Source organism: Camponotus vicinus, unplaced genomic scaffold (genome assembly GCF_025532165.1).
Source record: "Camponotus vicinus isolate PSW18456_S1 unplaced genomic scaffold, iyCamVici1.0 SCAF_14, whole genome shotgun sequence".
Lineage (NCBI taxonomy): Eukaryota > Metazoa > Arthropoda > Insecta > Hymenoptera > Formicidae > Camponotus > Camponotus vicinus.
This window is the reverse complement of record NW_028141950.1, coordinates 260,312-273,043: the sequence shown is the minus strand read 5'-3', so window position 1 is coordinate 273,043 and position 12,732 is coordinate 260,312. Positions and strand designations below refer to the sequence as shown.

At 28.1% G+C, this 12,732-nt stretch overlaps 2 protein-coding genes across 4 annotated transcripts; one reads left to right on the top strand and one right to left on the bottom strand.

Moving 5' to 3' along the window:
• The first annotated feature begins 326 nt into the window (after nucleotides 1–326).
• LOC145965756 (hydroxypyruvate reductase) lies at nucleotides 327–8,811 on the top strand. The gene is made up of 7 exons (XM_083089442.1): nucleotides 327–484; nucleotides 1,386–1,526; nucleotides 5,269–5,420; nucleotides 5,955–6,307; nucleotides 6,569–6,787; nucleotides 6,994–7,425; nucleotides 8,033–8,811. Exons 2-7 carry the CDS (start codon nucleotides 1,392–1,394, stop codon nucleotides 8,275–8,277), a joined length of 1,536 nt encoding a protein of 511 aa, XP_082945568.1. The 5' UTR covers nucleotides 327–484; nucleotides 1,386–1,391; the 3' UTR covers nucleotides 8,278–8,811.
• Nucleotides 8,396–12,613, bottom strand: LOC145965757 (uncharacterized). 3 transcript variants are annotated; one of them, XM_083089444.1, is made up of 5 exons: nucleotides 12,407–12,613; nucleotides 11,764–11,872; nucleotides 11,048–11,266; nucleotides 10,753–10,956; nucleotides 8,396–8,853 (listed from the first exon to the last, which is right to left on the bottom strand). In XM_083089444.1, exons 1-5 carry the CDS (start codon nucleotides 12,550–12,552, stop codon nucleotides 8,836–8,838), a joined length of 696 nt encoding a protein of 231 aa, XP_082945570.1. In that variant the 5' UTR covers nucleotides 12,553–12,613; the 3' UTR covers nucleotides 8,396–8,835. The 3 variants fall into 3 exon arrangements, with proteins under 3 accessions (XP_082945570.1, XP_082945569.1, XP_082945571.1); XM_083089443.1 differs by lacking the exon at nucleotides 8,396–8,853 and adding an exon at nucleotides 10,281–10,661 and having other exon boundaries at nucleotides 12,407–12,611; XM_083089445.1 differs by lacking the exons at nucleotides 8,396–8,853; nucleotides 12,407–12,613 and adding exons at nucleotides 10,281–10,661; nucleotides 12,222–12,363.
• Between the last annotated feature and the right edge of the window lie 119 nt (nucleotides 12,614–12,732).

Here is a 12,732-nt window from a genome sequence, read left to right as displayed (position 1 = left end):
TCGAATAATTTGTTGTCATGAAAATATCAATTTTTCTATCGTTTTATTTCAGTTTATCAAAGTTATCTTACTGATAATTATTAAAAACGGAAAGTTCATGGGTAAATGGTACAAGGTTAACAGAGGAAATTATGAATATTCATATTAATTATTTACACATTCGTCGTGAAAATGCCTAGTCAAGCAAGACTCGTGACACCGAATGTGTATATCGAGCAATTTTCGTCGGCGAACGGACGAGAGCCGGGAAGAGAGACGATCGAGGTTGTCTGTCAACAATTTATTCGTACTTTTGTCGTCCCCAGAGTGGGGAGTCCGCTATAAGAAGATAAATCACAGTAGAACGACTCAGTTTACGGCTAGACTACCGTCTATGCAGAATACCACCAGTCACGAGTTGATTCTTCGGTGCCTATTTTTTTAAAAACTACGATTTACCGCGACGTCATAAATTTTCGACGCAAAAAGAAAAACGCTACGAAAGGTAGGTCCTGCATTTAAATTCAAGTCATCTGTCATCTCGTATGCGCGCTTGGCTGTCAAACAGAGAATCGCTTCGACTTGGAAAATTGTTCAAAATCTGACACTTGTTGCTTTCCTCGATCACTTTTTATTATCTTGAATGCGCGAGTTGCACAGCACAGCTTGCAACGTTAAATTTTCGAAGGATGCGAAAAATGTTACAGTGGCATCATGATGTATTTGCAAAATAATATGTAATCTAAAAACATAGATCTCGATGATTTTTTTAAAACTATCTTTTGGATTCGACCTTACCGTCAAGTGCGATTTTGTTTTACGATAGTTTTTGTTATACGAGAAGAAAACTGAAAAGAACACTTTGAAATATATTCTAACAGAATTTTTCTTGATCTTTTAACATTTGAGAAGCATCGTGACGAGCCAATAAAATCTTTGAGGATATAATCATTTTCAGTACATATACATTTTATTATTAGCATTGATATATGTAAATTAGTACGTTGCGTCGTAGAAAATTTGAATAGAATACATTGAATAGAATATACTGGAAAAAAAAATTTCTGTAGTCCATTTGATCAAACACGAAAGAAAATCTTGCTTATATAACTTTTATCGACTAGTAATGTTCTTTTTTATTGCAAAAAATATGTACACTTCGATATATATAACTCCGTTAACTGCTACATTAGCAATTTTATGTTATTTCTATACTTCAATATTGCTTTATTTATTAAGCTTTATTCAAATCATGCTATTTTATAGCAATTAATTACGAGATTTAATCATAATATACTAAATTTTCAAGTCATACCATTTTATTATTGCATCCAACATCTCTAACTATAAGCCGATAGAAATTCTGTTTGTGAACATAAACATTATTCAAGGATTTTTTGTTCAAGGATAACATGTCGATCAAGCTCAGCAGCGTCTTGATAAGTGATCCCGTGGATAAATCTTGCGGTGCATTATTGACAGAATATGGCATTCCAGTTACCACGAAACATAAACTGTCAAAGGATGAGTTGATTAATGAATTACAGGTAAGCGGATCAAAATTAGGAAAATAGCAAATAATTTTCATATTATGCTTTAATAAAGTAAAGCAAAGATGAGTTATATAAGGAAAAACGCGAAGTCATCGATCTTTTCAATATCAAAGATTGATTGTAAAGATAATTTCATTTTTTCTTTATTTCTGAAAAGTTTTTCTATTTGAAAGATTACTTTTTATTTATTTGAGAGATTATGTTTTTTTATTATTATTTTATGATTTTTTTATCGTTATAAATTTTTAAATTTATGACTAATTTATAACATTTTAATCCTAAATTTTTAACGATGATTCTTTTTAATTACATTTAAATTACAAAATGATGGATTATTCTCAAAGCATCGATATTTCTTTTGTGACGATATTAATGTATTGTTGTATCTTTTATATACCGATGTTATTGTAAATTGAGTTTAAATTTTTGATTTATTTCAACAGTATTTTTCAAATTGGAAGCTATACTTATTGGTCCCTTTTAAATTCTACAATTATTATTTTCGATTCACAATTATTGAGCTTTTGTGACAATTAAAAAAGTATCTTGTGTGTTTCAAAGAAAATCTATCGGTATATTTATATATCCATTAACGAGCAATATTTGCATTGTATAAAGTTTTCCATATTGATTGATTTCAATTAATGTTGTGCATCAAATTCGCTGAAAGTTAAATGAAATGAAACGGCAGCTAGAAATGTAATTTATTATATTTTTCGTTGCATTTTTAACTTAAAGCTATGAAAAAACAAATTTATCACTTGGAAAGCTTTTTATTAAAGAGTTGCTGTTATTTAAAAAAATATGTTAATAATAATTTTAGGATTATGAATAACGATATTTTAATTTTGGAGATTGTAAAAGTTTTTTGCGTGTAGGACTATTAATGATTATAATTATAAATTGATGTCGACGCATAATTTATCATACGAGAAATACTACGTATCAGATGAGAACAAATTTGCGACAAAATTACATTACATTGGAATTCATGTGTAAGAGATAAATTCAATTGTGATAATGGACCACACTGGTATGAAACTGTGCAAAAAAATAGTAGTTACACATGAAATTATAAAAAAGAGCTCTCTGTCTCTCTCTGTGAGAGGGGAAAAATGCAAAAAATATTCTTCAAACATGAATTGATTTTATAGGTCAAATAAGCCCTTTTCTTTCTTTTATTATTCGATTTGTGGATATATAAATATATATTTTAACAAAAAACGTGGATAAAAAAGTGTGCAACTAAAATTGAAATATGTTTTGTCCTATATAAATAGACTATTTTTTTTTCGCCTTTGTACTAAACCGATTTTACCAATCAAATACTGTTTTTTCTATATGCATTACGTAAAAATCTCAATAAACCGATTAAGCTTATACACAACACACAGAGAGATAAAATTTTACTTCAAATAATCAGTGCTATTTATATTTTATGTTACAAAATATAAAATAATGTTACAAATATAAAATAAGAATGATAAAATATTTTGCTGCCTTATTTAAATAATTATATAAATAAAATATGTAGAATGTATTAATATTTTAATTACGCAAGTAATAATTTATTTGTTTGTGAATATACTCGTATCACAAATACATGCAACATAACGCAATTTTAATTTTATTATCTCTCTAAAAGTAAATCAGTGTATTATCACTGTAATCAGTTCTGTACTTATAACTGCTTGTAATCAGTGAGTGTTTATTGTTTTTCAGTGATAATACACTGATTCAGTCTAGACTACTTTCACTAGAGTGAATCAGTGTATTATCACTGAAAAACAGTAAATACTCACTGATTACAAGCAGTTATAAGTACAGCACTGATTACAGTGATAATACACTGACTTACTTTTAGAGAGTAGATATTTTGTATCTAAAGCGGAAGGAAATAAGTTCAAAGTTATGTCTCTTGTTTGCGCATTTTTGCAATCTGCGAAAGAAAACTGTGTTATATAATAAAGTAAAGTCAAAAAAATTCTGAAAATTGAATCACAATTATAATTTCACACATTGGCATAATAAGACAACGAATCCACATTACAATAAAAAATTGTTATAATTTTATATGAAAAGTTTATGCTTTTTAAAATGTTATATATTTCTCCTGAAATTTAAATTTTATAAATTATAGATCATCTATTTGAACTATAAAAATAATTATATGTGAAATATTTACATTCTTCTAAATCGGACAAATCTTTAAGCGTCAAATATTCCAATCTTAAAGCGAGACATTTTCGATTTAATGCAACGTTATAAAGTAATATGTATGCAGAGACCGTATGTCGGACGCGTCTTTCCACTCCCTTTTTCCGTCTCTATCGTTCCTTTGGTTCTCTCCGTCTCTGTTTATTTTTTCTCGTTTTAATTGCGTGCATTCGAGTCGGCGATCCGGTTAAATCCAGTTGAATCGGCTGGCACGAATACCGGTTAGCTCTGTGACGGGTCGTTGTACCACCGGTTTATACCGCATGTCCGTACACATAGGCGCCCGTACAAGGAGATTTGTTCTATCCCGTCTCCATACTCACATTTATCCATACATTTATTGGCTTTAGTGTCTCGCTCCTTCTGCTCTTATTAGAAAACCTAAGAAATGAATGCATGAGAGAAATTAAAATAAATCGATATTATATGCGTGAACGCGATCCATTGAATGCAACATAAGTTTCAACTAATTGTGAGATATAAAAGTAAAAAGAAATTACTAAAAATTCCTTTATATCAAGAATTTGAAGCAAAAAATTGTAGATTTTGGAAGTCTTTCTCAAATTGCGGTAAATATAAATAAAAAAAAAGAAATTTTAGATGAAAATAAATAGATTTTAGAAAAAGAAACAAGAAAAGCTCTCTCTTCTCTGGATCTAATTTCACTTATTATATAGTTGAAAAAAAAAATTCGAATAAAATAGGTCATTTAAAAAGAATCCATAGGAATTCAATTCGTGAAATTGTATAAATTATTTAAAGAATTAAACGTTAAGTTTAAAATCTCTTCTTTCTATCGCTGTTTCTTTTCAGCATATTCGAAATCTCCAAATAAAAGTTTTTCACAAGAAATAGACATATTAAATTTGAAATTGAAATAAATATGAAAATTAAGAAAAAGATTATTCTTCCGCCCTTCTGTTAATGACACATTTATAAACTATTGTAATATATTTACAAATATCTATTTATATTATTAATAATAGTTGATATATAACATATTTCTTAAACATACATATGCTACAAAATATTTCAGTATTTTTGCTTCATATATTTCCTTTTATTCGCAAGAATGTTACAATATGTATCGCAATTTGAAAATAATTGCGATAGGCGCCCATGCAACTGTACGTTATCTCTTGTGCAGATAATTATAATAAGCCTAAATTGATTAAACGTGGAATACATGTCTCTCAACTTTGCGCAAATTCAATAACTAGTTTGCAGCGGTAATCTTTTTAAGCAATAAGAATAGAATGAATCGACTCATATTATTTAATTATATATAAGTAATTATAAATAAGTTATATAAAAAAAATGCTAGAATAAAAATTATTAAATTAATTCTTTTCTACATCTCAGAGACATAAAAATATGTTTTATATAATAATAATTATAGTTTTATCAATTAAAATATATTAAATACATATATGTATTTTATATTTTCTAATTATACTTTTATTGTTTAAGAGAAATGAAAATCTATATACATCAATATATGTTTTTGTCTGTCGAATAGAATCACGATGCTCTTATCGTTCGATCTGAGACCAAAGTTACGGCGGATGTTTTTGCCGCCTGTCCAAATCTTCGCGTAGTTGGACGAGCTGGTACCGGCGTTGACAACATAGATCTTCAAGCTGCCACACGTAAAGGAGTAATTGTATTAAAGTATGTACATATTATTTTGTATTCTTCTATCTTGTCTACAATATAACAAAACAAAACAAAATAAATAAAGATGAAAAAACAATTCAACAGTTAATTAAAAAGCAATTTTAAAAAACATTTCTAGCTATGTCAATATCAAGACAAAATTCACATTTCAACATACATTGATCAAACTAGTCTACAAAAAATGGAAAATAGAGACTAGTTTACAAAAGTTATCATTTAAAATTACGTCATTGAAAGCTATCTTTTCTTGTAAAATCTTTTTTAAAAACTTTAAAATAATTTATGAAATAGAGGATCTTATCAATCAGTGACAGAAAATTCCTTTTATTATAACAGTTATACTTGATTAATATTTAAACAAATTATTATATTTAATCAGACTTAAAATATATTTCGATAAAATTCAAGCAATACGAAAAATATTTTAAAACACGAGTGATTATAGAGAAAATTCAAATATAACAATTAATTTGATTGACAGCCGCATCAGTTGGTACATAATTGCATTATTTGTTTTGACAATTGCAGTACTCCGGGAGGCAACAGTATCAGCGCTTGTGAGCTAACATGCGCTTTGATCTCTTCGCTTGCACGTAATGTTGCACAGGCCGCGCAATCATTGAAGGAGGGCCGATGGGACCGGAAACTCTATTCAGGATACGAATTATCCGGCAAAACTCTTGCGATCCTCGGAATGGGCCGCATAGGTCGCGAGGTAGCCTATAGAATGCAGAGCTTCGGCATGAATATTGTAGCATTCGACCCGATTTTGAAGCCCGAGGTCGCCGACGAGCTTGGTGTCAGATTGCTCGATTTGGAGGAGATATGGCCCGTGGCTGACTACATCACTGTTCATACCCCGCTAATACCTCAAACAAAAAGTACGAGTCATTTTTATGCGAAATTATTAGTTTGATGCCAAAGGTTTGTCGAAAATGGAAAATAAAATTACATAATATGTCGAATTTTTATTAATCAACATGAGTAATCTTTAACATTTGTTTTAAAAAAAAATGTGTCAGATATAAGTAATTTAAGATAAAACTTGATCCGAGAATGCATAAGCAACAAATCTTTTGCACTAATTTAATAATATGGAAAATTATAAACAATTACTAATTAATATAATCTTTTGCTCGTAGATTTGATCAACGCGACAACTTTGGCGAAATGCAAGAAAGGAGTATACGTCGTTAATGTCGCACGTGGTGGCATCGTTGATGAAGAGGCTCTCTTGAATTCATTAAAGCTCGATCATTGCGGCGGAGCAGCTTTGGACGTCTTTGTGGAGGAGCCACCGAAGAATCCGGTCACCTTAGAACTCATTAAACATCCAAAAGTGGTCGCGACACCTCATCTTGGTATTTTATTTCATTTATGTCGCACGACAATTAATTGTTTAAGCATCGATGTTTCCACGTTGTCATTTTCGATGTCTGATTTAACTTTTCTTTCTATTTTATTGTTTTAATGAAATTTGATCAAATAAATTAACATTTGCTGCGCTGTTCCACATTACGCTTTGTTTCTAGAAATAATAAATGTAATTATTTTTTTATACAATAAGGTGCTAGTACGGCCGAGGCTCAGCTACGAGTCGCGGAGGAGATTGCTCAACAATTTCTGGGCTTGTCTGGCAAATCGACGGAATATGCTGTCACCGGTATCGTAAACGCTCCAGTCTTATCTGCCGCCATGACGAACGAGAATGAACCTTGGATAGAATTGTCAAAGAAATTGGGTCAATTGGCCGGTCGCTTCCTCAAGGGCAAACTAGACACAATCATTCACAGTCAGACTGTAGGGAGTGGTATGCAAGACAAACAATTTATACATACGGCTGTTCTGGTCGGTATATTGACCGGTCAAACGAAAAATGGCCTAAATCTAATTAACGCGCCCACTTTGGCGCAAGATATCGGCATGAGATTGCAAGAGAGCCACGTCGAGGGCGACAACAAAGCAGTTATCGTGAAAGTCGGAGAGCATATTATTAAAGGTAATATTAAATTATTAAATAAAACATTCTTTAGGATTTCGAAGTAAATAAAGTTTGACGATAATTTCGATCGATAGGTTTCGATTTTAACTTTTCTCTAAAGAATTTTAGAGTTCTTGATATATTCAAAAAGTATAAATCTTTGAAAATATATGAAAAAAGCAATTATATATTTCATTATAGAGAAATTGGTAATAAATAGAGTACTTCTCGATCGAATTTTTAGGCACTCTTACAAACTTGTAAAAACGTCAGATTTTCAAAGAGAAAATTTTAATTTGTAAAAATTTTTAAAATCTCCTAAAAGTTTAAAAAAATCTTCAAAATTATTTTATTTTTGTTTTTATCATTTCAAATGTTAAGAATAAATTCTTGATAAGTTATTTAAAATTTTAGTAGAACTCTTGTAAGAATTTTCCAAATTTTTAACAAAATATGATAATAATTTCGTTATTATTTATTCTTAATATTTGAAATGAATATTTTATTAACAAAAATATTATATTACGTTATCTATAAGATTAAAAAGTTGCAAATAAAATATACATAAACTACACATATTACAATATATCCATATTTAAATTATTGACGTTATTGTTTATTACAGGGACAGTGCGTGACAATCAATTGCTACTGCTCGCTTTGGACGACGCTGTTTTCGCAAATGGCATCGCATTCAGCGATTATATTTGCTTGTATCGTGCAAATAGAGTGCAAGATCTCGCCAATATCGTAAATGTCTTCTCGTCAAAGAGCATAAACATTCACAACTTGAATGCCAACGGCAGCTGGGTAATTATTCAAACCGATCGAGAAATCTCAGTACAAGTAGACGAGATCGAAAGCTTTTGAACCGTGAGCTTGCAACAGAAATGTATTAATGATAAACGATTCTTGAGAAAAGGAAGGAATGTGGTTGAAGTTTGAATTTTAAAAAATCTAGTATTGTCCAATTAATATAAATGCGTGGAAAGTTTTTATGCAATTCTAAATAAATATGCAATCTTTTAATTATATAAAATATCGTGGAGAATCATTATTTATTATCAGGTGAAAATAGACGATTAGAGAGGAAAAGTAAGAAAAAGAGAAAGAGAGTTAAGAGACAATATTGATAATATACATATTGCGATAACAATTATCTTTACCTTAAACAATTATCTTTACTTAGGAAAAAAAGATTATAAAATAGACGAAATATTTTCGATTACAATAATGGATGAAATATTTTCATTACGCATAGCACCATGTATTAAATAAGTCACATTTTTATACACACATGTATGTAGAAATGTAAAAAAAGAAGTATAAAACAAGTGTTTGTATAAATATTTATATTTTTTTTAATAGGGAATGTTTATTAATAAAACATCACTTTATATGAAATCACCACTTCCGTTTTGTGTATTATTACGACACTAGAAGGATCTGCAATATAAGTGAATAGTTTAATATAAAAGCGAATAACTTAATAAAACTTATTCTTAACTTATTAATGTAGAAAGAGGTAATCTTGGTTCATATTCACTACTTAGTCACTATTTAGTTCAAATATATTTTTATAAAATATATTTATAAAAAATATATTTGTAGATTAAAAGAGAGAGAGAGAGAGAGAAAGTCTTTCAAAAATTTGTGTATATTTGTGAAAATGGCTAACTCTAGCATCAGAACCCTTCTAATGTCTAAGTATATAATATCCTAATCATTTATATTAGCTTACATGGCTTACAATTCCTTTTATTATTATTTTTTATTTATCAATATAGATGAAAAGAAACATATCTGATTAAATAAAAATGGAAAAATTCTTTGATGTGTAATTGTATTTTCTTATCAATCACCTTCAATTAGATGTTCATTGTACAGCTTGCAATAACATACATTATACAGGATGTCTGGAAAATCGCTCGCAGTGCTTCGGGAAGTAATTCGGGAAGAAGAAAAAAAATTATATAAACATAGGTCCGGAAATAAGTCGTTCCGAGTAACCACTTTTATGTTAAAAATATCGTCATTTATAGTCCGCTTGGCATCCCTCTTTTTTACATTTTCTTTAAATTTGAATTTTCAAATTTGAATTTTAAATTTGAATTTTAAATTTGAATTTTTAAATTTAAATTTAAAAGTTTAATTTAAAATTTGAATTTTAAATTTGAATTTTCAAATTTAAATTTTAAATTTGAATTTTTAAATTTAAATTTTAAATTTGAATTTTCAAATTTAAATTTTAAATTTAAATTTGAAAATTTAAATTTAAAAATTCAAATTTAAAATTTAAATTTGAAAATTTAAATTTAAAAATTCAAATTTAAAATTTAAATTTAAAAATTTAAATTTAAAAATTCAAATTTAAAATTCAAATTTTAAATTTAAACTTTTAAATTTAAATTTAAAAATTCAAATTTAAAATTCAAATTTAAAATTCAAATTTTAAATTTAAACTTTTAAATTTAAATTTAAAAATTCAAATTCAAATTTAAAATTTAAATTTAAAAATTCAAATTCAAATTTAAAATTTAAATTTAAAAATTCAAATTTAAAATTTAAATTTAAAAATTTTAATTTAAAAATTCAAATTTAAAATTTAAATTTGAAATTTGAAAATTTAAAAAAAATTAAAAAAGATGCCAAAAGAACTATAAATTACGATTTTTTTAACGTAAAAGTGGCTATAACTCGAAAACGACTTATTTCCGGATCTATGTTTATATAGCTTTTTTTCCTTTTTTTTGGATCCGAATCACTTCCCATAGTACTATGGGCGATTTTCCGGATATCCTGTATATAAACTGATTTTGCATTGAATTAAATTAAAATATCTAAGGATTTAAAAAAATAATATTGACACATAATATAGTAATAACTTATAATATCACATTTTTAGATGTATATACACTTTGTCTTTTAACATATGCTGGTACTAACAGAAATATATGCAAAACAAAACTAAAAGATAATAATAATCGAGTGTAGGAAAATCTTAGGTCTTCAAACTAATGTACAAATATGTATCTAGCTGTTAATACGAACAATTAAATAAATGTACATAAAAATGTAGTAATACCGAATATGGTTAGAAATATTCCAAGATATACTATAGATATGCTACTTAATAATAATAATAATATACTGAATTGTAAAGTCACATTTTATAAACAAAACTTGTAAAAATAATCTTATATTCTTTCGTAACTATCTGCTCGACAACAATTAAAGGTGAAGACAATGCCATCCTGTAGAAAATTACAAAAAGAAAATCTTTTTAGTTAAATGGAATAGCAATGATTGCCATTTTACAAGGAATATGACAATGATGCTACTTACTCTAACTAGTAGAGGAAGGTTAGACCAAAAGTCATGATTTGGCAACATTTCCCAGCCTGTTGCTCCCCTCAATATTCTCAATGTTACAATTCCACCAATGAAGTATATTCCAGTGACAGTAAAGAAGAGGATAAGTAATACGGAACCAGTGGATAATCCTTTGTGTACTATTTTACATCCATACGGTGATATCAAATAAAAATACTATAAACATTATTACATATAATTTACATATGTATTTAAATGCATAATCGTTAAACAGATGACAGTACTTTATTGCTACTTTTGTACTTACGTATCGATTAGAGCCAAAGGGAGGAAATTTATTCTGCTTATCTATTTTGAAATTTGTTCTGTCGCTATTGGGAAGGCATACAATATTTATCTCTGCTGTAATGTTATTATGATGTAATTCAAAAATCGGATATTTATTTCCACTTGACATTTTCATTGTTGTTTCCTCTATTGTCCCCAAACTTTGTGTCAAGCTTTTCTGCTTATCAAGCATGCATAACTATAAAAATATAATATTTATAGCTTTTATTCAATTCACTTTTCTAGAAAATAATTAAATATATATCAAAAAATATATATCAAAAATTTCCTTATTACTTTGCATCGTTATTTGAACAGATAGAACTCAATCTGCATACATTTCCAGCAAAAATGTAAATTATGATAATTGTAAGAGAAATATTTTATAATTGTTAGCTAATTTATTAATGAAAAGGAAAGTTTCACCAATCTGTATCATTCAAATGCAAATACTGTACAAACAAAATTATTTACATATATCAAAATAATAAACTTATTTCAATATTTCAATATATATAATGCACGAAAAAAGAATTCACGATTTTTTCTTTCCAATACTATATTTACAATAATTATATAAATAAATTTTTTAACTGAAAATTACAAGAGTATTTTATAATAATGCAATACAAACACAACTAATGACATATATATATTATAAGATTTAGTTAATTAAAATTGTATTTTGAGTCTTACCGATAATTTACTTTCATTGGCACACGTAATATTGTTCTGTATCTTTATTTTAACATTTGTGCACGGATGAAAATATATCGTATAATCCCCTAGAGTATCTTCAAGTGGTCTGAAAATACATGAATCGATTAATCAATATTCTATAATTATGATTTAGTAAATATTAGACACGTTTTTAATACCAACATATTAGATACAAGCTCGTAAATAAAATTTATTAAACAATATTTTATAAGTTATTTTATATTTGATATAAAATAATCAATGTTATTCTCTCTCTCTCTATATGCTTTCTCGAAAAAAATGGTACATCAACATAAATGTCATTGCATAGGTTTAATATATATAAAATATTTACATTTATAGTGCTATATAAATTTTTTTACATCGGTTAATATTACCCTGTACATAAAGTAATTGATATCGTTAGAAAAAAAGGAAAGTAGAGGAAAGTTTACATTATTTTAATGCAAGCTTTAAAGTGCGCTAACATCCGTCAATTTATTTAATTTGTTTCTTCATCAGTTTAGTCGAAAAATGTACTTTTGCTTTCTCTAGGATTTGAAAAAAGAAACGAACATTCTATTGTATTTTACGCGAGAAAAACAAATACTTAAAGGTTAATCGTTCGAAATATACAAACAATTGATCAGCGAGGCCGGTTAGATTGTAATATTGGCCATCCGGTAGCGTACAGATACAAGGACCCTTTTGCGTGCATTCCGACGACGTTGCGTCGCAAAATAATATTAGAAATAACGCAAATACGACAAACGCATCTTTACACATCTTTACAACCCTCTCTTGTTTTTGTCACGTCCGCTCCATACTACTTTTTCGTACCCTTTCGTCCGATGTGCAACAGAGTCGGGTGAATTTCCAATTTAAACGACGATTCCCGAAAACTCTTCCGATTGGCTGTCGTCTAGGGAGTTTCTAGGGTTTCCGCGGTAGCAGCCAATCGGAGCG

Bases quoted from the DNA above. Each gene is read 5' to 3' on its own strand.
- LOC145965756 (XM_083089442.1), top strand. From the start codon at position 1,392: ATGTCGATCAAGCTCAGCAGCGTCTTGATAAGTGATCCCGTGGATAAA. The intron at 1,527-5,268 runs GTAAGCGGATCA...TCTGTCGAATAG, and splicing joins AGTTGATTAATGAATTACAG to AATCACGATGCTCTTATCGT. The intron at 6,788-6,993 runs GTATTTTATTTC...TTATACAATAAG, and splicing joins GGTCGCGACACCTCATCTTG to GTGCTAGTACGGCCGAGGCT.
- LOC145965757 (XM_083089443.1), bottom strand. From the start codon at position 12,552: ATGTGTAAAGATGCGTTTGTCGTATTTGCGTTATTTCTAATATTATTT. The intron at 11,267-11,763 runs GTAAGACTCAAA...ATATTTTTATAG, and splicing joins CCAATGAAAGTAAATTATCG to TTATGCATGCTTGATAAGCA. The intron at 10,957-11,047 runs GTAAGTACAAAA...TAATGTTTATAG, and splicing joins CCTTTGGCTCTAATCGATAC to TATTTTTATTTGATATCACC.